The sequence below is a fragment of the Trichogramma pretiosum genome, unplaced genomic scaffold, assembly GCF_000599845.2.
Source record: "Trichogramma pretiosum strain Unisexual culture from Peru unplaced genomic scaffold, Tpre_2.0 scaffold24, whole genome shotgun sequence".
NCBI classification, from domain to species: domain Eukaryota; kingdom Metazoa; phylum Arthropoda; class Insecta; order Hymenoptera; family Trichogrammatidae; genus Trichogramma; species Trichogramma pretiosum.
The window spans coordinates 324,683-351,139 of NW_019641611.1; the positions used below are offsets into that span (position 1 = coordinate 324,683).

At 43.3% G+C, this 26,457-nt stretch overlaps 2 protein-coding genes across 6 annotated transcripts in view; both read left to right on the forward strand.

Annotated features, from left to right (window-relative positions):
- Positions 1 to 1,012: 1,012 nt before the first annotated feature.
- Positions 1,013 to 8,194, forward strand: LOC106648384 (acidic leucine-rich nuclear phosphoprotein 32 family member A). Its single transcript, XM_014365251.2, has 5 exons — positions 1,013 to 1,681; positions 6,860 to 7,236; positions 7,320 to 7,429; positions 7,514 to 7,684; positions 7,763 to 8,194. Exons 1-5 carry the CDS (start codon positions 1,634 to 1,636, stop codon positions 7,828 to 7,830), a joined length of 774 nt encoding a protein of 257 aa, XP_014220737.1. The 5' UTR covers positions 1,013 to 1,633; the 3' UTR covers positions 7,831 to 8,194.
- Positions 8,195 to 9,806: 1,612 nt separating this feature from the next.
- LOC106648383 (myc box-dependent-interacting protein 1) overlaps positions 9,807 to 26,457 on the forward strand; it is a 30,992-nt gene continuing 14,341 nt past the window's right edge. For 4 of the 5 annotated variants that reach the window (XM_014365248.2, XM_023458673.1, XM_014365249.2 and 1 more), the window contains exon 1: positions 10,213 to 12,251. In XM_014365248.2, the coding sequence (XP_014220734.1) occupies positions 12,183 to 12,251 (69 nt within the window). In that variant the 5' untranslated portion in view covers positions 10,213 to 12,182. Of the gene's footprint in view, positions 12,252 to 26,457 lie in introns of all 5 variants that reach the window. The other variant, XM_014365247.2, reaches the window with a different exon arrangement.

The following is a 26,457-nucleotide window of genomic DNA, read 5'->3' on the forward strand; positions in this document are numbered from 1 at the left end:
ACTTGTACATACTCACAAGCAAGAAGGGTTGAAAAAACGAGAGAACTATTGTGTACAATACAAATGGTAAAACGGTACGTTAACGTCGCGATTTAGGTGTATGCATGACGCATAGTAGTTGGACGGATGAGGTAATATTAAGGCTTGCATTAAGTAAACATTCGAGATGTTTAAGCTTAATTCTTTGGCACCTTTTGAAGTACATAAATGTTATACGACAGGCAAGTATAAGTAATATGTATACGTGAGCGTAAAGTGCCTATAAATGCCAGGATTCGTATCGCGGAATTTTCCAAGCATTTATTTTGCAGTCAGAACTTGAAAATTGGGCATGTAAACGCTGCATCGTTGGTAATGCACAGCAGAAGATTCTCAAGTCGAGGTGGTTCCTTAGCTGCAGATCATGGGGTATTCAGAAGTGGAAGAGATATTCATGTCATGACTCACGGTGCACATGCAAAGAAGAAAAGACACCGCGTTACCCGTATAAAATACCTGCATGTGTATACTGGGGCGTATGCCACGGCCGGACGCATTTGCTCTTGTGTGCATAGAAAAATACCTATGCAGCTCTTAATATGTGTTGGGCGCAGAAAGGTAATGTATGTATACAGAGTAAGTATAGCGTCAAAAGCGATATCATATACATTCGTAATACATATGGTTTAAAGATGTAATGGCAAGTTTGAGGAGCCACCAGCCCACCACAACACGAGTACGAGGGCAGCAGCGGTAGCCGTTCGCTTTACCGTGAACACGACACGACGAGTGACGAGCAGCGACACAAACAGTGTGGCCAGTGTACGTACGTAAATCGCCGAAACACGCATACAAATACATGCGAGGTGATCGTATAGGTGTGACATACACATAGCGCTGCAGTCGGTAAAGTATCGGTCTCTACGCGCGGAGGTTCGGTCACATACAACGCGCATCTACAATACGCATTAGCGCGAGGCTGGCCGGCTGATTACGGAGCACGGCACACAACGGCAGCACGCGCAATCGTGCGACCGTCTCTGTCTCGCGCATTGGCTCAAAGCGCGGCATACTGTCGAGCCACGGAGCAGCGCCAGCAGCATAGCGTCGCGTATCCGAGCCTCCATGCGCCTCTGCATGTGTGCGCACGAGATAGAGAGTTTCTCTCTCCGAGGCGCACACATATATACTTACGCGCGATACATGCACAGAGAGGGACGTCGCGGGACACGTACACACGTATTATATACCTTAGAACACACAAATACGGCAGGCAACAGCAGCGACGATACGGCGACGCTGTCGAGCAACACTGGCTAGCTGCTGCGCGCTTATAGGCAAAAAGCAAGTTACCAAGCAGGCAGCATCAGAAGCATCGAGCTAGTAGCAGCGATAGCATCGGAGACTTTGGCGTGTTCCGGAGCGAGAGAACTACCACTACACCGATTCTCACGTACACACGCGCACGGACGAGCAGTCGCAGCAGCAGCAGCATCGCAATAATATATAAGGCAGAGTGTGATAAAAGTTGCGGAGCGCAGCAGTGTCGTTATACAGAGACGACGGTTGTTGTTGTTCCCTTGCACATTGCACGTTGCAGTCGTCCGCAGCCCAAGTGAGCCAGCTCGACGCGAACACCCTGGCAGAAATTACCATGGAGAAGAGAATAGAATTGGAGAAGAGAGGCAGGAAGCCCGCCGAGGTGAGTCTCCTTACATTATACAATATATACATACACATATCGTTACAATTAATTCGGCCCACATTCGCCTTCGTTCAATTCCATTTTTTTTTCGTCGCTCGTGTACCCTATAACGCGCTTTCGTCGTCGTGTCGTTGTCGCCGCCGTCAAGTCAAATTCATCGCACGCATGCTACATCTTACACATATTATACAGACGACACTCGTGGACATGAAAAGTCGCGACCGTCTCGACTCGTTCTCCTCCGATAGACAGTGCACGAGGAGCACTAGGGACAGTGACTTTTTTTACTACGTCGAAAGGCGTAAAAAAGAAACAAGCCGACGTTGGCATTATTTCCGAGGGAGTTTGGCGCAGGAGAGCCGCCGCCGCCACCGCCGCGAGATGCAAAAAGTGTCGGGGCACGCGAATAATTACGTGCGAGTCGAGAGCGACGACGTTCCTTATGCGTGGCGGTGCGTCGTGCTCGCAAATCGCGCAAGAAGCAGTACGACGAGCAGCCAAGGCATTAGGCGAGATTCGCGCGCCGTATCGCCGTTCGCCAATTTTACGCCAACGTGCACGACACGACGATCGCAGCCTCTTCGCCTTTCAAACGGTTCCTTCGTTGCTGCACAGCCTCGTTGCATCCATGATACGATATCGTGTCCGCGCGCGGGGACGTCTTGTGCACGCCACATGCTCGAGACACGGGCGCGGGCCAGCAGCAGCCTGCGTTGCCAGTGTTTACGTGCCCTCCGCTCCCGAGGAGAGCCTAGCACGAGACGACATTTAAATCGTCCATCGAAGACGGTGATCTTGTCTCGTCGCCCCCGCGACACTTGGTCCCCATTTTTTTTTCGTGTCGTGACAAAAGTTACTACTCGTGTTCTATATGTCGCCAAAAAAAATAGACACACATTTTCATGTACACAAATCGAGGCGTTTGTGTTTGCTTAAAAGTGTGCGAATGTCGAGAACTAAAACTAATCGTATGTAGGTATAAGAGAGAAAGCGAGGGAGCAACGAGAGTCAAAAAGAAGCATGGCGCGCCGCATCGTAAGTCTGTGTGCCTGTATAACGCGCGCACACACACATGCGCGTTCGGGCTCTCTCTCACACATACACACACACTTACTCACAGTAGATCGCGGTCGGAGGCGAACCAGAGCCTATAATAATAATACAACCCGTACGTGCTGGCCGTCTGGCGTTTACACATTATTATAGGCGCTCCGCTTCGAATCTGCGACGCACGACGATCGAATTTTTTTTCTCTCGCGTTGACTCGAATTTTGTGGTGTGAAAAAAAATCTCGCTGGACCATGTGGCCGTACGGATGCTCGAGCACAAGCCGTTAATAGCGTCGCTCGGTTAAGAGAGCCGCAAGTGCGTATGCCGCACTTGCCGAGCGCAGCACACCTACACACTTGTCACTGGTAACCGGTATATTTACGCGTCGAATCGTGCGTGGCTGTACACAACGTATAGGAGCCGTGATAGGACGCATCCTTGCGGACTGATCCTTGCGGTCGAGCAACAGCCCCCGTATGTGCATCCATTATAGCTGTCGCGGCGGTGGCTGACGCCTCCTGTACCGTACGCGTGCCCTCCTCATCCTTCATGCTCGTCTATTTTTTCCTATGCATAGCAGTCGCTGCATCTAACGCGTCTCTCCGTACCGCTCGTGGGTCAAGGCTCGAGTCGTGTCGCAGCTGCACTTTTTCTCTCGTCGAAATGTTTTTTTATCGCTGCCTGCGCGAGCTGTTATCCAAGTGCCATATCGCACGCATTTCGCGTTAGCACCGCGACACACCGTACAGATGCGACACGTGACCCCGATGCCCATCGTTCATCGGGCACATTTTCCTGCCAACGACGAAATCGCGAAACAGCCAGGAAATCGTGGTGCGGTCGTCCCTGCATCGTGTGTTCGTATCCGTGAGCATGTCTGCGCGTGTGACAAGCGTGGATGCGCGCGGCTCTTCGGTACTCTTCGCCTTAAACCATTTTAGCGTAGTCAACGCGTGTGCATCCGTCAGGAAATCGATCGTTTTTCGTTTGTAAATTCGATTCTGCTTTCAAGATTGCTCATCTTATTTTCTAGCAATCGAATCGTCGCCCTGCCTCTCGCGGCGAGGGAGACGCAGATACACTTTCATCGATTCGTCCCATATTATTCGCCTTTCGCTAAAGTCCTACTTTTGACTTGGGCGTCAGTTTTTATTTTCGCGCTCGTTCACTTATTAGCTCATTTTAGTGAAACCAAAGTCATTAAAAACGAATCGTCACCTGTGCGTGTCTCTTATCTAAACAACTAATGGGAACTCGTATTCGACTCCAAAGTCGTTAACACTATAAACGATCGCCTCGTTGGCCAATCGAACTAACAAAGAAAAAGAGTCGATCTCGTGGCGAAAATTTCGCGCATATTATGAACACTGGCATACGTGTATATGCTTATTTTTATTCAGCCGCTACTGCGCGTATGTACGCCGAGAAAGAGAGAGAAAGAGCAAAGCAGAGCGGCGCGCGGGAAGTACACATATACACTTACTCACAAACACATTCGCACACACTCACACAGAGCAGCAGAGGCACGCACGAGAGACTAGAAATCGCGAGCCGCCGACATTTTGGACGAGTCCATCTTTCGTTTTGTTGCTTCGCTCGTCTCATGTATGTATCGCGAGCACACTATATAAGCATATACAACATGTTCAGACTAGTGCGGGAGAGGCTATTCCTGTAGTAGCGCGTCGCAACACGTGCACACCTGTTTATTGTACTGCAACGCACACACACACACACACACACACCCTCAATCATCCACTCGTTTCAGAAAAACTCCAGATGGGTCGACACATTTGGATAATAATCGAACTTTTCGGAAGTACGAAAAATCCCTAATTAATTGAAGGATGCGACGCGAACATTTTACAACGAGAAAAAGGAACTCGGCACACGCGTACTACATCCATGCAACCGTATGCCGTATTCTTATAGGTGTTCATGGCCTGCGACATGCCTCGTATTTACGTGACAAGTAGTAAGTACGCCGTGCGCAGTTATGTATACGTCTGTGTGTGTGAGTGAGTGATCGAGCTTCGTATGCGCCGGCGCACGCGTGGGCGTCCCGCGTCACGTATTGCCATTTGCCGAGCTTCGTATGAGCTGCAGCAGTGGCGTAAGACTCGAAGACGGGTGCCCTTCGCCACTCGATGCGCAAGTCCAGCTGCGGCACGAGTGTCGAGGCACCGTCACATTCACAGCGACGCGCTCGAAAATCTGCCGCGAAGATCCTTGATATTGTTATTGCCAGTGCGATGTTGTTGCAAGTTGCAACGCAAGCAACTACCAAAACTGCCTTATCGATCCGATCCTATATCATAAGCTCGTTGAGCGCGCGCGAAATCAAACTTCGGAACTACTGATGTTGCTTACTTGTATACCCTTTATCCCCCTCGTGATCGATCGAGTAATATTTTCACCAATAGCTGCATAAACAATGTCAAGTGATAAAACGACATGCGATTCCCCAATGTATGTATGTAGCTGTGTTACGTAAACGTAGCTCCAATCGACTTTATTCTTTATCGATACTCACACCGCACGCGTCTACAAATGCAAAGGAGTAATCGGCACACACTATTGTTCGGTAGCTCCTCCTCGATAATATACCTACTACTCGCTGCTGCGAGCGAATATATCGGTTGCGTCCTTGAACGATGCCGCTGCGAATTTGACGCGCGTACGTAAAAATACCCACTCACGCGGCCGTGCATGTGTGCGTGCGTTATCGCACAACAATGAATGCTCCGATGCAAGCCTGCACGCACGCACGGACAAACTGAGCGTATAATTGGCGCCTTTTAGGTGTGTCGCGTGTGCGCTAAAAATCCTCCGCGTAATTTCGTTTCCACGCCGTGAAAATGAGCCGCCACCGCCGCGTATATATACCTACTTCACTGCCTTGTGCAAGTGTGTATGTACACGAGTTTGAGAGTTCGATGACACCGAGCGAGCGACGACGACGACGACGACGACGACGACGCAGTTTGTATATACCTGCCGGGAGCATAGTCCCTCGAGCGAAACGAAGACGGCGACGCCGTACCTTTACCCCAATGACCGGCATGAATTTACGATTTAAGACGCATACGGATCGTGACTCGATCAATTTTTTTCTTCATCTTTTCCTTGGAATGCGAGATCTTTACGGTATCTAAAAATACGGAGCTCCAACATGTAAACTGCGTCACTGAGAGGGACGTAAAGAGTAGCGCAGATGCAAGCTTTACTATATCTATACACTTATACCGAATCGCCGCACTCACTAGTGTGTGTGCAACTTTAAACTTCACCGTAAGGGGAGGAAAGAAGAAGAAGAGAGAAAGATAGAGAAATGTCCGCCTCGTGTATGCGAAAATCTCCGCAACTCCGTGCGTATAGTACATACGCTGTTGCACCTATAGCGGGGATACGAAAAGGGACGACGACGCGGAGGAGAAAAGGGAACATACCGCAACGACACACACAGACACACTCGTATACATCGATCCGAATGCTCTGTCATTCTCTCTATCACACTGGCGGTGCGCATTACATGCACCGATACGCGTTCCGGGAAAAAAGTAGGCGCGCACCCCGCGACAAACGAACGGGGTAGTAGCGCGACAGCGACCAGCTCGATTTCCGATGATTAACGCTTCTCTCTTTCTTTGTCGGTTTAACGCGTTTACACGTGAGGCTCTTTTTTTTGCTCTCGCTCTTGGATCATTCTCCCTTGACGTTTAAAAATTAGCTTTTGTATTTGTTCGATCGATGCATAATAATAGATAGTTCCGCACGCGTCTTTGGCTCGCGCACACGCGATCGCAATAACTCAGGTGCTGTGCAGCGCGACACATTGTACAAACAGAGTAGCATCCTTCGCGTGCTGCAGCCTAACGAGTAGCAGCGGCGCGACTTTCGACAACGCACACCTTCGTAAAAGCCCTTGCTTGTGTACATGCACCACTGCTGGGCTCTTATAAACCGATCAATATGCTCAAGTTGACCTGTCTCTATCTCGCTCCTCTGCTCCTCTCTTTCTCCGTCTCTCTCCCTTTCTCTCTGCCCTCGCAACCAAATTCGCCGCTCATCGATGCACCGTCAATCGGCAACTTTTAACGCTCGACTCTTGTTTAATTTTTACAGATCACAGAATTTGTGCTTGATAACTGCAGGAGCACCAACATCGTCGGCTTGACCGATGAGTTTGTCTCCTTGGAGTCACTCAGCCTCATCAACGTCGGCCTTACCAGTCTTAAGGGCTTCCCTAAGCTGCCGAATCTCAAAAAATTGGAACTCAGCGATAACAGAATATCCAACGGATTGAATCTCTTACACACGAGTCCCAAACTGACTCATCTGAACCTCAGTGGAAATAGGATTAAGGATCTCGAGACCTTACAGCCCCTCAAAGAGCTCAGCAATTTGAGGAGCCTCGATCTCTTCAATAATGAAGCCACCAACATGGATAACTACCGTGAAAAAGTATTTAATCTTATTCCTAGTTTGAGATATCTAGATGGGTGAGTTTAACGTTTTTTTACCGCATTTTTTTATTCAATCTGCACAACTAATGATATCTAATAATTTTATTATAAATTTGTAGCTACGATGCTGATGATTGCGAAATTGACAGTGAAGGTGAGGATGATGAAGTAAACGGTAATAACGAAGGAGACGTTAATGATGATGGTAACGACGAATACAGCGATGAAGGTAAATAACTTACTGCCAACTCTCAAAAATACACCTATTGTTGTCGAAAAACTATGTTATTATTTAAAATAATTCTCTGTTTAGTTTCAGATGAAGAGGAAGAGGAAGACGGTGTTGGCCTTGATGCTGTGTATAAAGATCTTGGTGATGATAGCGATGAAAGCGACTTCGTCGCTGAAAACGAGGAAGATGAAGATGAATATGAGTATGACGATGACGATGACGATGAGCACGAAGAACGTGCACCTGCTCCAGGTAAGGGCAAATCGTATTATTGCCCGATATCCCACCGTTACATAACTGGTGCAGTATATTTTCATTTCAAATTTACAGAAGCACAACCAGGCCGGGGTAAAAAGCGAAAACATGAGGACGGTGTAGAGTCTTCTGGAAACAATTAGATATTGTAATAGTATGTCGGATTAATATGCTACCTGCAGAGAATTTAGGAGATTTTTCGTAATGTGCCGCCGAGAGAAACCGTGGGAAATCAAATTATCGATGGCTCGACCAATAAAAATTATGACAAATATATGTGAATTGTGTATGATGTTCGGTCAGTGCATTGACAGAGCTGCATAGTAAATTGTATCATATGATTAATTAAGAAGGTAAAAACTATGAATACGTGCTCAAGCGCCTGGGTGAATGTTTGATTGGGAGAAAGAAATGATAGAGCGCCAGTGTTTGTAAAAAAAAAAAAGAATTATTATATACGGAAACGAAACCGAAAGTTATCGAGACGGAACATTAGGAATCAAAACTCATAATAAATTAATGAAGGAAGCATAAAAATAAGGACTGCATTCCAGCTAGATCCGGTATGCATTTTAGTTAAACTAACGATATTTTATGTAGAGTATATAGTTAGATAATTAGAAAATGTTGTGCATCGTTTTGGCGAGAAAGTGGCGTGATATTATTTATGCGTGTATAAAACAAATGAAAATGAAATTGATCAAAAAGAAGAGAAAAGTTTGTGTGTACATTGACAAGGGTGAACGTGAAGTATAAAAGAGAAGAAATAGGCTCATAAAGGAGCATATTTGTCTGTTAGCTCCACTCGGCCAAAGGTAGAGCATCTCGCTGGAATGTAGTCGTCGTTAATCAATACATAAGGTTAAATAAGTTAAATTTTAAATATATCATTATTATAATGTATAATTAATTTCCGTAAATTATTGTAAACAAAAATTAACTTTTGTACAGGTTTACAAATCACATAACACTCACGACCCGTCGAAATGATGCGCGGTGCCGCACTGTGATTTTTGAGACGGGAAAAATCAATCCATTATATACTTTTGTACGTTGTACGTGTACATACCTCACGTACGGAAGAGCAGTGAGGTTTTTTAAAATAACTACTTTTTTTATCGTTTTGGTTACTCAATCGCACTATTTGATTAAACGGAAGATTATAAATAATGTTTTCAGTTTATTGACAAGATTTTAGATAACTACCAGTGAATGTAGTTTTTCCGCCCTGAAATCATGAATTAATGTTGAACTGCTATGTTAACTGGTTTTCCAAGAATTATTGAAAAGCGAAATTGTAAAGTTAAATATTGTCGATAGGTGAACCAATACCCGAACACATTCAAAAAGAGTTGAAGAAAAGTGCGAAGCAGTATTTCCTCTAATATAAATATCTATCATATCATCGACTGGATTTTTACATAAGAAAAATGTTAGAAATCGAAAATTGAACTTGCCCGCACTCTCATAATAAATGTATATTATTATTACTTTTACAATAACAAATGAATATTTTTCTTATGAAAAGTTTAAAAAAAAATAAAATAAAAATCACTATAAAAAATTTGCTCATCGTTGACCTTTCAATTTCTGTCTCAAAGATCACCTACCGGCCCACTAATGGTATCGATACAATTGTATAAAAATGTTTGCATAATCGTAACGATGAAAAAATTGCGAGCAACGCGACGGTTAATGAAGGTTAAAAGATGTTGTCTTGTACGTAACAACGCCAAGAACTTTTTCAAAACAATGCATATATTGAAATAAATACATTTGAATGCACCAGAATAAGAAGTAAAGATTCAATAATAAGTATTATAAAAACAATGGACGGAACTGATTATTAAAAGTGAGTTATGTCACACGCCATGTGAGTGAGAGATTTTAGTAAGTCGCGCAATCGCAGGAAAAAATTATTGTATCAGTAAAAACGAACGCGTGAAGAGAAGGTAGAGTTTGTGTAATATATAAATTTGTTTTAATAAAAAAAATTAAAAATTAAATAATGAAAAAAAAAAATGAAATATTTATAATAGAAGACAGATTTTAAAAGAAACAAATGTAAAATTATAAAAATAAATTACTCACGTCATTCGTATATTACGTCAAATGCGAAGAAATGAGGTATAATCCGGCCGAGTTTTGTACTCGCTCGTGATGATCGCCGGTAATGGTTTATGGCCTTATATCCAATTTTATCAAGATAAAAAAAGAAGAAAATCTATATATTAGATACATGCACGAACGCGTCTAGATTGTACAGAGAAACATATGAAACAACTAAAATTTTGAAGCATTATTTCCACTAAAATTCTGTCTATATAAGATATATTATATATGTATGGATTTACAATCAAAAGTAATAATGAAAATAACTGGCTCATCGACTTTGGCGTTGAAAAGAAAAGTTCATTACCTTGTTGTCGTTGAAGAAAAGCAAAACTATGGTCGTTTGGCGGGGTTTATTTAAAAAAATAAAGGCATAGAACGTATAGGAAAGCTCGACGAGCTAAATTAAATGCAGCGCATCTTTGAGCTTTCACATACACTTCTTCAATGATATCTATAAATAAATACATATTTATATGTGTAAGTATGGATGTAAGTATGTACGAGACTAGTACATACACGATGATATATTCATATAAAATATATATAATATATTTTTTGTTTTTTCAAAGAAAAACAAATTTTTATCTTTCTATCTTTGCAATGGTTGTTCAAAGTGATCGCGCATCATGTCTAAGCATCGACAGATGAAAATTAAATTAATTATATTAGTACAATAACGTCGAAAGAAAATATTTAATATTTCAACAGAATCATGAATATAAAAAAAAAGGAATGCAAAGGCTTTATTCATAAGGTCGCAATCGTAAAACTGAAATTAATGACGATGCGAATAGCAGAAGCTGCACTTTGGTCAATTGTAATTTTTTGATATATATCTATACTAGCATCGTAAGTATTGTAATTTGTAAAACGAAATCTCGTCGATTGTCAGCCCTTCGTTTGTGTATCGGGTATATGCAACAGTTTATGAAAAAAAAACATTGTTTATTGCTTCGATACACACGCTACAGTACGTATGAGAGAGAAATCACTTTTTTGTTGTTACGAAAATGGATATATATTTTAATCCCCCGAGAGAAAATAAAAATAAAAGACAAATTCAGTTATTCGAGCTAGCTAAGCCCCCATCTTTGCGTTTATATAAGAAAAAAAAAAATAAGACAAAGATAATTTATCGATTAAAGTTATTTTTACAAATCTAACGATCGCTCGCTGTTACTCCTTTATTTCTGCAAAATGATGTTGCCTTACCGAACTAACATGCGAGTTTTTCGGTAACATTGAATAATTGTATGATTTCTGATTTTTCCTTGTTTTTCTGCATGCTTTTCTGTAATAGCGTAGATTTATATATATTATATAAAAAATGAGAAGTTTGACTATATACATATAAATATATATTATATATAATATAATGATACATACTGTAAGCAATTATATTTTTGTATGATTTAGTTTCTGTTTTAAGCATTTGAGAATTTGTTGAAAATAAACAATACGTTTTTTAAGTAAAAATGAAAAAAAAACGATGAGTTGTCATTAATTCGAATCGGAGCCGTGTTTGGCGCCTTGACTCCGCGAGAAACAAGTCATGCCAAAATCAGCGCAAGATTCGCCAGAGAGAGGAGGTTAGCAAAGCGTATATTGGCAGACTGCGGCCGTGAATAGCTGCGAAAGGAGGAGGAAGGGGTCGGTGCCGCACACATCTGCTGCTGCTGTTGCTGCTGCTTGACTGCTTCGTGCATGCTGGCGCGTGTGCCCCGACGTGCGGCGAGTTAGTTCACCACGGCGCATCGCAAGAGAAACGCCGACGCGCGCTCCTCTTTTCTGCTACAATTTCTGTACACACTCGCAAGAGCAGCGACATCAACAAACAACAGCAGCAGCTGCACACTTGTTTTTTTTTTGGCATCCGCTCCAAAATCACTGTGTCTTTTTTACGTGCGTTTGAAAAGTTTTCTTTTCCAAGAGCCGATTTTTGTGTGCATCGCAGCGATCTCGGACGGAGATCGATCATTTCTCCTCAACGTGTGTTGTGACACAAGAATAATAATCAAGCTGCCGTCCATTACGTCTCGTACGATCAAATCGGAGTGTAATTGATTTTGCGAAGCGCATATTGTTCCGTTTCTTTTTTTTTCCCCTTACGTTCGAATGGTGTGAATCGTGCGCGCCTATGATCCAGTGGAGTGTGCTGCAATAAAACAGCGACAACAGAGCGACTCTTTTTTTGTTTGTTTTTTTAATCTGCTCGTTTACAAGCTCTCTCCGCCGAGCGAGAGGAGAAAAAAAGTGTGTTGGTCGCACATTCGCATATCAAAAAAGTTGAAGGAATAAAAGAAAGAGGAGAGACGAGCAAATTCGTCGGGCATTCGATACTCGGCGTATACGTATAAAAGGGAGGAGATCTTTATAAGAAATGGCCGAGAGCAAAGGAGCATTGATCGCCAAGAGTGTACAGAAGCACGCCGGTAGAGCCAAGGAAAAGGTGAGAAAATTCAAAATATTATTATGCCGCGATATATACGGCTCACGAGTATGCGAGTTTATCAGCAACTGTGTAGCATGTGTTACAACGATGTATAGCCGCGGGCGATGAAATATTCATTCGCAAGCGCGAATCTCTCTGAAGCACATAACCTCTCCTTCAAATTTGTGTGTGTGTATGCGTGAATGCACTACATGTATACACTGTACGGCAGGGGAGCTAATGAAAAATTCGAGGGTCCCTCAAGGGGACGCGTCGCAGCTAAGCCTGATGCTGCGTTGGTCTCCGCTGCACCGTCGCTTTGACTTTTATAATTGCCTCTCTAATTTCGGAGCGCTTTAGCGGCTTGCTCGACTCGTCGTCGTCGTCGCTCTCCGAGTTTGACGTTGTTTTGATTCAAGGATTATAATGAATAACGTAATCGCTCGTAAACTTGAATGTTTTTCGTGTGAATGTACGGATCGGAATTTCGCCCAAGATTCACCGATGGCTTCGTATCATCGTCCACTAATCGTAACTATAAGAAAGAAAAAACTCAAATTTTTATAACTCCTATCCGAGACAAGTTTGATCTACGCGGTCGGATCAAGAGAAGGAAAGAGGCACAAGAGTAGCGCGAGAAACTGCGCGAAGGATGCGAATAAGAGTGGAAGGCAAAAGTAGGCAAACAAGCCTAGGTATGTGTGTACACACAAGCATAACCGCGAGGAAGTACAGGCGAGAGAAGAGAGAGAGAGAGAGAGAGAGAGCCGCTGAATATCATTAGGACGGATCACCTGTGCGCGAGTACTTACTCCCATTGTTGTTTATCATGTACTCGAGATACGTTTGTGCCGCGCGCGTGCTATTCTACGCTATACTACGCTTTACTACGCGTAATTACACGCTCGACCCGCTGCGCATAAAAATCGTTAATTTTTCGCCGACGAAAGTGCGTAAAAGTGCGAAATTTATGAGCAATGTCGCACTTTGGTGTTTGGTGCACGCCAAGTATCGAGTGGCGCGATCGACCCGCTTAATCAACCGAGCGCAACAATTTCACTGATAAGTTGGCACTGGCCAGATTATAGCCTACACAAAGATTCTCAGAGGCCGCTGCACTCTTAGAGCTATTCAGATAGCCGTCGTGTGAAATCAATATGTACGCGTTATGTTATATTGGCTGACGGAGCTATATAATATAAGGAGCGCGCAGAGACGAAATTCGGGGCGTCGTGATGCGAGCAACACGACTCTTCGCTATTTTCACTTCGAAGATGCTGCTTTCTTCTTCTGTAGCAGACGCGTTCCGTGCTATTTCCATGGGCGAAGAGTGCAGTAGCAGCCGTAGCCAGGCTTGGTCCGATGTTACGCAAGCTGCAAACATTTGCCGGACACGCACGAGAGCTACAAACTAGCCAGAGAAGGGGAAGCTTCTTCTGCTGCTGCTACTGCTGTTCGAAATGACAATTACTTATGCAACTCGCATTCATCCGCTAATATTTTTACGTCCGTAGATGTATACTGCAGTTGCTATCAAGGCTTCGAGGCTCGTTCAAACGAGGATACGTTCTACAGCACGTGCCTATGTAATGAAAAGCTCGATACACTCGAGATTCGCTTTTCTTCTTTGCCGAGAAATCTTTCGAACATTGCATCAGCGCGAGAATGTACAAAAAATGAAACGATGACCTGTCCCACTCGAATCGAAGGAAATATTTCTCAAGCCCGAGGATCTAGATCGCAGCTCTTGACGAATGTATTATACATTCCGATCGTAAAATGTTCACCTCTACGCGTGCTTGAGATAAAACAATTACCGATTTATCACGTTTTCTCGTACAACGTTCGCGAGATCTCAACTCGACCCAAGTATATTATATATTTACAGTATAACGCAGCTGTATAAACCAGGCGCAATTATCAATCGCAGTTATCAACTATTTGCAATTGTGCAGAACTATTGCGGCTGCTGCACCAGAGGCTCGTTTGTACTTGTGAGGAATAATAATAAAAAAAAACTGCAGCGCACTAAAAGATAACATCTAAAAATATCCGCGCGTACGTACATATCGCGTATACGTGTGTATAGGTATTCATAATTCGTGCGTCCAATCTTAATTAACGACGAATTACTTCCTTCTCAGCTCCGACTAGCTCGCGTCTCGCTCGCACACACACACCTATCGAGCGCATATTTATTGCAAATCATTTCGCGCGTACGTCAAATTGTGTTGTATTTTTTCTTCTCGGCTCTGCTGCGTTGCAGTCTTATGCGCTCGTGTGAGCGTGTGTATGTATGTGTGTCGACTGGTGCGCGTTACATAGTAATATTTCTAGCGAGCCATTAAAAAGCACCTGTCCGTGACTCTTGTTCAGCGAAACTTACGGTATTCGTACAGCTTGTACTTTTTGTCTGGATTATACATATTTTTTCAACGAAAACGTGTCGAACTTAACCGAGCGCCGAACGACGATGTTTGCGCCCGTATATAGCTGAGTGCATTGCAAAACTGGATTGAAATCCCAGCGCGTACAAAAGTGTTTGCAGAGGCACGAGGCGATCGTATTACAAAAATCTCTCAACACCCATCAGCGATCTAACTTTCTCTCAATCCCCCGCATCTGCTGTAACTTCATAATACATTATATATCCAACAACAATCGAGGCTGTATGCATCCAACGCATAGCTAACTTTGCTATTGATGTTGCTGCTGCTGCTGCCTCTCACTCTCACAGCCTTGAGACGAAAAAAGTCACCAGACACTAGCATACACAAACACAAGCACACGTACAGATTGTAGTAAAAGCAGCTAGCAGTTGTTGCACAAAATGCCAGGAGCGATTTTTTCTTCTCTTCAACAGGGGGGACAGGAAGGAAGAGAAACTTTCGTTATTCGCGCGTGCATGTATACACGTTTTTACCGTTCCCCGATTGGGAGCTGTTCCTGCCATTGCCGCTGCTGCAATCCGACTTTACGTTTTGGCATTTTGCTCTGCTCTCTCTCTCTCTCTATCTCTCTCGTCTCTAGCTTACCTACATAGAGATGCAAAGCTAGTGGTTTGCTACTGTGGCGCACCGGCTCGCAACTGCAACGGCACTCACTTGATATTCCGTTATGCATATATGCAGCGCAAAAGAGCAAGAGGTGCACACTCGCTTACTGGCAGTGCAGCACACACACACACACACACACATTATATTATAATGCGCAAGCACCAAACGATAATCGCCGTGATGCGAATGAGGAAACTAGCCAACACAGCTCAACGCATATGCCAGCTACGCGTAAAGTTTTTTAATTAATCTTTGCCCTGGTCATTGTCTCTTTAATTTAATATATGATATTACTGCAGTTCCAATACTTTTTTTCACTTGTAAGATCGCCTCCGTTTTTTTAACACGAACAAATCCATTGACGTGCGATAACATTTATTGGTTGTTTGTATAGGAGCTGCGCTACTGAGATAGAGAAAAAGAGAGAGATGCAAAGTCCGAAACCTTATGACAATGATGTTCTTTATTTCTTGAACTCGTTAGTTTTTTTTCTCTCCAAAATCGATCGTACGCAATGTTAAGAGCTTTTCAAGACCATGCACGCATTAAAAATCGTGCTGGTTGTTCGTTATCGTGACATTTCGGTGTCACTTCCAATCGCGAGGATAAAATCAAAAATTTTATAAAAAAATATTTTGTTCATTTATTTCAACAAAAAATTCGTTTTATCATAAAACAGATATTACTTTCGACGTTTTTCGTTAGCAAAAAGTTGTCAAAAACTTTAATTATCGCTTCGAGCTTTTAATTTATGGTTGAATGGTAATTTTGCTCAACGTCAATTATTACTTCGTGCTTACTTTAATTGAGGTATAATTGGTAAATGAGCGGATGCAAATTAGTCTCATGAGACGACCGCTTAGTACGTATTAGTACACATCAATGAATTTTTCTGAAAATATTACACCAACCTCCGATCACTAAACGACGATTCACGTAAAGTTCATAATAAAACTACTGAATTCATTTTGTTGTGCAAAGTTATTTACAAATACGTTAATTACGTGTTTACAAAAGTCAGTGCAGCATTTACATGAAAAAACTGAAGTAGGAGTTATGATGATATAATATAAAAATATTACTTGAACGATAAATGAATTTTTTCAGAATTTTTTAAAATAAAAAATAATGTAACCCCCAGTAAATTGTATACATTAACTGACGAAAAAAGTGCATTTATCAAATCGTTATCAATTCAAATAAATTAATTAGCCTCCGGTTCGCAGTATTAATGAACATGTAAAAAAGTCATTGTTATAATTAATGATTCAGAATATAGCTTTAGCGCACAATAACGTCGTGAAAGCTCTCCCTAGCAAGAGAAAGAGACAGTAAACTAGGCAAAATACCACAGATTTTGAAAGAGCATATCGATGCCAGTATATACAGGTATAAGCATACATTACAGTACAGAGATATATAGGTGAGTGCGCGAGCGAAGCCACGGGGCGCCCGCACGAAGGTAAAAATAATGCAGAGATCTAGATCGCGGAATATGGCACGTTTGCTGGACGGCCACTGCTCTGTGTGCTATGTGCGCGGCATGTGTGTATGTATGAGTGTGTGTGTGTGTGTGTGTGTTGTGCAGAGCTACTCTGCGGGCCTAATGAGCTGAGTAGTCTGTGTGACTGCACGCTCGTGTCCGTGAGCCCGAGAGAGCTGCGAGTGCACGAGAAAAGAGCGCGTATGTAGGCGCAGAGGGAATGCCGAAACGAAACCCTATAACGACGATCGTACCGTCGACTGCTACTCTTAATGCTGCTGCTGCTGCTGCTGATGCTAAAATCGACTTCTAGTACACTTGCTCGCTATTGCTATTGCTGCTACTGCACATACCTCGCATAATAAATTATTCAAAAATATCGAAATATTATTTATCCAGTGGAGTGCACGCACTGATCGTAATTTTTATGAATACGATATCGAATTGTTAGAATCGAACTAGAACTCCAACTTTTTCTACTGCTTCTGCAACGAACCGATTTTATGACCGAGGTAGCAAATAACCGCCCGCTTAGTTACGGCCAATCTAATAACAGACGATGTCCACTTTAGCAAGTACCTGAATATTTTCATAATGGTTTCTGGTCGCATATTACGGCCTCAACCCTTATGTACGATTAAGCGGTACTCTTGTTTACAATTCAGAGATAGAGCGAGAAAGAAATAGCTGGTATATACAAAATACACGAAGCCCTCGTTTATGAAGTACTCGGGCGGATTATTTGCTTGCTGCGCTCCAAATTTGATTTTGATCCTCCTATTGAAGTACACTTGGTCAGCATATCTTAGCGCTGAGGCGATTTAAATTTTTTTTCCTTCAAACGGCCTTAGACCACTCTCAACGTCTTTATTTTCTTATTAGACGTCACAGCTCGTACAGGCAGGCTTTATGATTATGTACTATGCTCTAAGGCCAAGGTTATGGGCTATTCGAGCAATAAGAGCACTACGATACAATTATAGACGACGTTAAGAGGCTCGTTGAAGCTCTCCTATGTACAGTATACACGGGCTCGCATATATGCGACAGTCCTCGTTCGCGGTGACTAATAAGCCTTAAAGCTCTGGTTCTAAAACTTGACGAATAAAACAGCACATAGGCGCATTATAGGTAGCGCGTGCAGAGCGGAAAATAATTGTGGCCTTTTCCTCGCTGCATTGCGCAATCGATGTGTTTGTGTGCTGTACTTGTTATTCTCGAGTGAACCTGCTTGCCAGTGCTGCTACTGCTGCTGCTGCTTGTACTGCACCCGCATTTGTAGAGCGAGTCTCGTGAGAATCCAAGGCCCTCCTGCACGCCGTCTAGTACTGCACACACACATATAGCGTAGGCTTTGCGGCTCTGCAGGGAGGATTCTTTGCGTGGGATTTTTCGCTTCCCTTTGGTAGGCTTAAAAATCTGTATGCATGCATCATGCCTCCTCCTACGCACACAGAGACACGTACAGCGCACGATATCCGTTGAATTACAAACGACTTATCCGTCGTGCTCGTTGACGTCGCAATATCTCAAATTCTAACGACTGATAAAGCCAAGAGTTGAGCATTTCTTATAATAATATATTGAATCGTTCACCTCTTACGTCTACGTAAGCATAATATCACACTATACGCGATCGAGTGCCATTCACCTCTCCGAGCAGAAAACTGCACTCACTCACTCACTCGCACACGGAATACCTAAAACCCACAGCAGCATTGGTAATCTTTTCTTCTTCTCAATGTGTTTAAACGTGTATATACCACACACATAGAGAAGATAATAAGTAATTCTTGCGACACACACAGAAGTTACTCGCTCAGAGAGAAACTCTCATCTTCGCGCTCGCGCAAGTGGCTTGAGCTGATCCCCTCGAGGCCGCAACTTCATAACCGCGCACAAGCGCCTCTCTCTCTCTCTCTCTCTCTCTCTTTCTATACATATATCTATTTATTTTGTATACTTTCGCTGCCGCAAAATCAAATGTGCTTTTGTGCATTTATGTCACGACTCCACTGCATTATCATTATCATTGCCCCTTTCATCTTCTATATGTGTATCTTGCCGCTGCTGATGTGAGAGAAGAGAAGGAGAGAGAAAGATGATTGATTTAATTGAGAGACTTTTCTTTCTTTATCTCTCTCTTAAGGCAATAAGTTAATTTGGATCACGACGCAACCATAATTCGTCAAAGGGGAAAGTTTGTTATTTCTATTGGTAAAAATTCAATTTCGTATAATATATATTGGAAAGGAAAGTCGTATAGATTTTTATAAAATGTAAATGTTGCACACGCTCTAAAGCTGTAATACCCGTGTATACGTATATGTATTGCCGGAAAAATCAAATTTTCATTAGGTCTGCAGCTCGAGTGCTCCTGCAAATTTTCAGTTTTCCAATTCCACCGAGTGTATATTTTACTTTACTTTATTTTGACTCGGATGAAAGGTAGCAATCGCGGCAAAAAAGCACTTGGCATTCATCCTACATCGTTAATATTGCCACATATAGGTACTATACGCATGTGTGCGCGGAATTTAATTAATTCACCTACTTGCAAAAAAGCTATCTGTTAGCTGAGTTATCTTTCGCAAAAATAATGTCTCATAGACGTTTGACCTGCTTACAAGCTTGCTCACCGCAGTAGAATAGTCGCGCGCACGGAGAAGAAAAGAGAAATACGTTGGATTTTTTACCGTAAAAAATGCACGATTCAAGGGATCGACGTGTGTATGCGACTTGTTTTTTCCTCTCATATCGACGCAGTATTACGGCTCCTTAACCATCGGTAATTGAGGGTATTATTAAATGAAAAAACTGTTGGTTGACTCCTTTGAGATCAATTAATCGTTGCACTACATGAATAATGCGTACGTGAAAAAAAAAACAATTAAAGTCCTGCGAATGTCTCGTTATCTAATATCCTTACCGATCGGCTACGCGGCCAATAACTATATAATAGATCGCGGACGGTTGCTTTCACGACACAGTCGAATTTAGTCCTAGTTCGTCAGCGTGTGATGGATGGGAAATAAAAGTTGGACGACGAATTGGCTCCCTAAACGCAATTTCACGCGTGTACCTAGGCAACACAATACAGGCTCGCGACAAGCCGATGACAAATCGATTCCATATAAGACCTCCCGCGGAGTTGAAAAGTGCGCTTCATAACGAGCGTCATTCTCCTTTACGACGTGTATGCCTCGGCACGCATGTGTACATGCACATGCACACGACGATCGACGATGTCGACGACGACGACGACGACGACGACGACGACGACGACGATGACCAAGATCCGAGTGAGAGCAGCGGTGGCAGCAGCAGTAAAAAAGTATGAGAGAAGGAAGCATAAAATACGTATGTGTGCAGCTAGCACACGTGTATCTATCTGTATGCGTATATATAGGAAAAGAAAACGCAGCGACGAGTCGATCGCACGCAGCAGTATAGAGTATACCGGTTACTATTCCTGTACCGTATTCCCGGGAGTCGTCGTCGTCGTTGTCTTGGCAAATGCATCCGAGAGAGAAATAGAGAGAAGGAAAGAGATGCGATTGATCGTTTCTCTCTCTCTCTCGCTCGCTACGTGTGCGTATAAACGTCCGCTTTTCACATGAGAAACAAGAAAAAAAAATAACTTGCGCGACGTTTTCTCGCCAACAAGTATCACACCTACGCGAGCTTACAAATTCGTTCCACGACCTGCAGGATGCACCGCTGCGGTAATAAACCTTCACCCTTTCACCCTCTCAGATACTTTGCTCGTTTCTTCATATAGGCGCGCTCTGTTATTTTTGGCATGCCTCGAGTACGTCTGTCGCTCGCGCGTCTATACAATGTATCGCTGTGTTCAGGTGCTGCGACTGCTGTACAAGAAAGGGAGAGAAAGGCGCGAGTGTGTGCAACTGCACTGCTGTTGCAGCTAGCTCGACCTTTCTTCAAATAGACGACTCGGCGCTGCACTTCTCTCTCCCTCTGCTTCTTCTTCGCTTCTCCTTTGCCGTCTATGAGTGTATGTGCTTCTTTTATGAGCACACGCGTATAAGCGTACAAGCCTGCCGTGCAAATCGTCGTGTCTGCAGCTTGCACTGCTGCTTAGCCCCACGTTTCTCTTCTCTCTCTCTTTCTATGTGAATGAGACGAAGAAAAGTTAAGGACTATTTTTGTCGTACCTCATATATGCCTCACGCAGACACGCGCACGCAACTAGAAAGAGAACGAGGAACGAGGCTAAGGGCAGGGAACTTCCCTTAAAGACCATTTCCTCTCCGACTGCAGAGCTTGCTACAACAATTTTGTACTTATTACGTTTTAATTTTCAAAGCGGTGTCCAATTGCGAAAGATTTTTTAGCTCTATCGCCGATACCTGCACCATGCAATCGGTAATACACGCAGCATGTTTGGAAATATGTGTATCATATAAAGCACTCACGCTTGCTTTTCGAGCCGGAGATCCTGGCTATTGTCCAGGACGTTAAAAATACATTGCTTTTTCTCGATCTAGCATTGCACGAGCGAAAATCGAGTTTCAGCATACTGCATCCACGCAACGACCCTATTCAAGCTTTTTCTCTCTTGCAAATGAAGTCATAAAATCTTTAATAGAGGCATCGATTATTTTCCCACGAGTCACACCTGAAGACGGAGTAAAAAAAAATGACGAAAAAAATCATCTGTATCTCGCGTTGTATAACATTACATATTTAATATACTGCCACACGTTGTTTGTCATGACGACGGAGACAAAAATATCGTGTATTACATATGCAGCGTATCTAAACGTATACATTACTTGCGTTAGCTGCGCAAGAAGAGCGAATATAAGCGCTATTCATGAATATAAAAGAAGAGTGGGAGATCGAAAGTGCCGAGAGCGCACATATATATTTCTTATATGCACGGTTTAATACAGAGACATAAGAGGCAACTAGTGCGAGTCTCGCGAAAGTTGCACACAGCAGCCTCTACCATGGCGAATAGTGCAAACAGACGCCTCGCAATATGTAGATCAGTTATTTTGTACCTTTCTTGACCGACGACGACTTATCGCTGGGAGAATAATTACGATAATGTCTTTTCTCCGTTGAAAATACATAAACACACCAAGGAGTGATGTCATTCAATGACTAAAGATTCTTTATTTTCCTTACGACGTTTCTTTATACTGCGAATTATGACTTTGTCATTTTGTTGCTTATACATCGCTGCAGATACTACTACTACTACTACTATACTGCTGTAGCTGAATTCGAGCAACCTTGTTATATTCCTGCTTAGCGATGCATGTACCTTTGAATTAAAATCTTGCATCGCAAGTTTTCCCAGAGATTCTCTGATTCAAATTCGCAAACAGCTAAAGTAAAGCCCAATGTACATAAAAGCGTGCACAGTTTAAGATTAAAGTGAAAACCTTGAAAATCTCGGCTGCAGAGTTCCTCGTGCCGATAACGCCGCGCGCTATTCGTTTACGCGCGTGTGTGTGTGCATGTAGGTGTACGTATCCTCGCAAGCTCACGTTTCTCATATTATAATGTTACGTCTGCACAAATGCTCGTATACACACTCGTAAAAACGCGTATATAGACTCACATGGACACGCGGGCTTGGATATGCAATATGACCGACGTCGTCGTGAGCGCAGCGAGTGGAATTTGTCATGTTTTCTGCCGCGCAACGATTTTTTATTTTGCGCTCGTCGTACGAAACTCGAGAGCAAATCGACGATCCTTTGAACGATAGGCGCGCGCCATTTGCTGTATTACTGTCTTCGGTACCTATATATGTTGCTGCAACAAGTTCCTTTTTGAACGTCGTATACATTAGCTGCCTACTGCCGCTATGTATGTTTATATACGAGTCGAGGACGGAACGTTTGAAGCTCGTAAAAGATCGAGCATCGTCATGCGTCGTCAACGAGACGTCGAGTGCAGCGGTAACAGCAGAAACATCGCGTGTGAGTGCATATATGTGTGCATTATGGTACACATGTGTGTAGTGCCGCTAGAGCGTTTATTACGCTTATGCGAGCCCAGTTAAAAATAATATAAACTCGCGGAATCATCAGCCGCGACTTCTTCTTGGACATGATAATATTCATGCCGGTACGAGCAGGTTGGATGAAAACAAAAACGATAAAAGACTCAAAAAATCGACGTGCATACCGAGATTATCAATTGGATATAGAGCCGAGCGATTATCGATTGAGACTAATTGGATTGGCGTGCGCTGCCACGCGCGTGTTGCACCTGTTTGGGCGATCCGCATGAAGCATGTGCAACGATACTCGCCACGGGCACGAATCGCACTTGATTTATCGAATTTTCATTTTCCTTGAGAAAAAGACTTTCTTTCTCGACGTCGGCAGCTTCGTGACTCATTTCAGGCGTCTCTTCCGTCTCTTGTAGCCATATTATATCGTAGTATACCGGGTTAATGCTTCCATGTTCGAGACATATACACGTAGATACGTATAGTATCGTCAGGACACGACTCAACAGCTGTTGCGAAAGTCTCTACATGCAGCCAATTCAGCGGAGGATTATATTATTGCATAGATGTATATGAATAGTATAGCTTTACACTGGCACGCGAGCTCGCTATCGAATATTCGCGATATTTTCTAGTGTCCGCTCGACTCGACTCGTAACGAACGTAACATTTTTCTCGTTAATCCGCCGACGGAGATGACTCGGAGAAACTCGGACACGCTTACCATTTTTTCTCGTTCTTTTTTTGCACTCCACGCATCGTTGTTCCCTCTGTTTTTTCCATGCGACTTTTGGAAAAGAGGACTAAAAATATACGAGTAGCATTTTTCGTGGCTGACGTACGGGCGAGCTCGACTCGGAGCAGTGATTGTACGTTTATATCGTTTGCATTGGCACTTGAGCGAGACAAGAGGCGCAAAAAAATGTAAACGTTTAGCTCTCGATGTAGCCGAGCGATCAGCCTCGGTAAATTGGGATGAAAACAATTTCGGTTGAGAAATTCACGTGTATGCTCGTGGTGCGTATAACGTGTACATAACGTGTGCGGAAGTCACGATTTTTCGCGCTAGTTTGGTCTTTTCCGTTCGTGCACACATACACACACACACACTTGACAAGGTAGTCGCTGCGTACAAGATTTATGTAACTCGTCGATCGTCCTACGGAGCGCAGTCGCAATCGGCGCTCGAAGAGCTTTTGCAAATTTTCAATTACGATCTCGTCAAAGAGATAAAAAAAGATCGATGACGCAAGGCACTCGTTCAGCTCATCGGTCATGCGATATACATCGGCGTCCGAGGAGCGACAAAAATAAAGAGAAAAAAAGATGTATAACGCGAGTAGTGCATTTTAGCGCGAGCCCGCGACGCGTAGCGCATCAACATCCCGTTGGTCAGGGCCGCGTCCGATACGAGCTCGACTATACGCGGCGTGCACCGAGTGCGAGAGAGAGACTTATATGCGCTATAATGTTCGCTAGTCCGGAGAGTTGAATGGCTTTTATGCAGATATATGCGCGCACACACATATGTACGTGTATAGACGCGCGCGACAAAAGCTCGATCGTCGCGCACAAATGAGGCTCGTGACAAATGTCGCTGTGTGCGAGCCTCGTTGTTGGTTGTTTTGCTCGCTGCGGCTAATACTCGATGCCGTTCCCGTTTGAAAACGGGATTTTTCATTGGCGTCTGAAGGACGCGTCCACCACGTCCTTTACGCGTATCTAACGAGAAGCCCATCGATCGTATAGTATTGTTGTGCCGGTGGCGTTGGCGAGCCGATGATGTAAATTGGGAAAAAAATCAAATTATCTGCTCGCGACCTCCGTGCGTTAGCAGCGAGCTGCATCCTTCACCTGTTTTAGAGGCAAGCTCACGAGCGCGCGCTAAGACCCGCTCCGCGGCTCTGCATCGCTAGATAAATAAGCCGTGCTTCGGTTCACGCTACACTGGTCCCCAGCTTTATGTATACTCGTATTCCTATGTATGCATGTGCAATAGAGCACAGAGTCAATTTGCTTACGCTCGCAGCCGCGTGAGCTGCTTTTACGCGTGTATGTGGACTATAAATTTGCGCAAACGTGTCACATGTAGCAGTGCGCAGTCGACACACTGCGCTTTTTTAAGTCGAAACACTCGTCGTTTAGCCTACATCTAACGATACGAAGTATCTGCGCTGCTATTATTTCGAATCGCAATTGAAGAAAATTTCTACCGAATTGTCTGGAGAAAAAGTGCCCCTTTGATTGGCCTTGCATTAATGTAGCTGCACAGGGGTGAATAATTGCGTTGCTCTCGTCACAGTTACTGCTCGATTACCCGATTTTTTTCTTTTCCTCAAAGCAGCTATATATGCATAGCCCCCCTCGTACTCGGGCATGTATCGCTATGCTCGATCTATGTTTTACGCGTGTTAGTTGCCTCTTGTGTATTATCCACTTCTGACTATACTATACTGCTAATAACCACGGCTTATTAATATTATCACGGCGATCGTATATATGTGCATGCGCTACGTGAATATACATATTTATATGCTGGCGCGCTCGTTTAAATGAGCTCTTCGGACAATTAAACGCACGAGCTTCGGAACCAAGATTTATTTATTATTATAAAGCCATACTGTGGAGTGAAAAAATTCAAGTTCCATCTTTGTCTTTAAATAAATAATAAATAGATAGCCAGGCATATGTGCGGTGAATGTGCACGCATGTATGTGTGTATGTGTATTTGTGAGCAGTATAATCGCGAGCGACAAGTGCATATATGCATGCCACAGCGAATAGACAAGGAGAGCTTAGGCGTGGTTCAACGTATACCAACGTAGGATAGAAAAAGCCATAAATTGAAGCTTCTGTCAAAGACAAGCCTGTCCTTTCTATATGCGGACTCGCGCACGATTAATGAACACAATGCGCGCAGAGAAGTCGCAAGCGCGCGAAATGCCTTTGACGCTGCATCGTGACTGTATTTCTATTCTTTCACTATACGTCTCGCTGTGTGTGTATATGGATGCAAGCATTGAATAGCAATAAAGTATTGTTTCTTAACGGATCTTGCTGACGCTCCACTCGCTTTATAGATGTACTTATATTATACATTCGTTGCAAAAGTTGCAGCTACAGAGAGAGAGAGATTATTCACACAAGCCGAGGCAAGTGTAGCGAGCGCACACACGTGTCCATTTATAATTTTGCACCACATGCGCGAGTTTCGTGAAATTCTGAAAATTACGTGTAAAACAAACGGCAGTCGGCTAAAATGATCGATGCGCTCGGCTTATGAATGCAGCGGCTCGACGAGCGGCACAAATTATTATGTAACCTTTAATTTGCCAATATATACGTATGCATAATTTTATTTTCGTACGTATAATATACACGTATAAGCAAGAGCGCAACTCAATTAAAAACGATTTTCTCATTGTCTGTTACAGGTGAGTCATCGATGCCAACGAGTCTGTTGTCTTTTATATACGAGACGTGGACGCTTATTATCTGCCGAGTCTACATTATCTATGTTTATGCCAATGATTTGTCAATAATAGATCGCCGATATCGCGCCATTCAATTAATATATTTCGAAGTGTTTAAAAACTTGGTCATTGATGAGTCGTAAGTAAAAAAAAAGTAAAACACGAAGGTATGATGAATTCTATTTTTGGAGAAAAAAAACTGTAATTACTATAGATTATT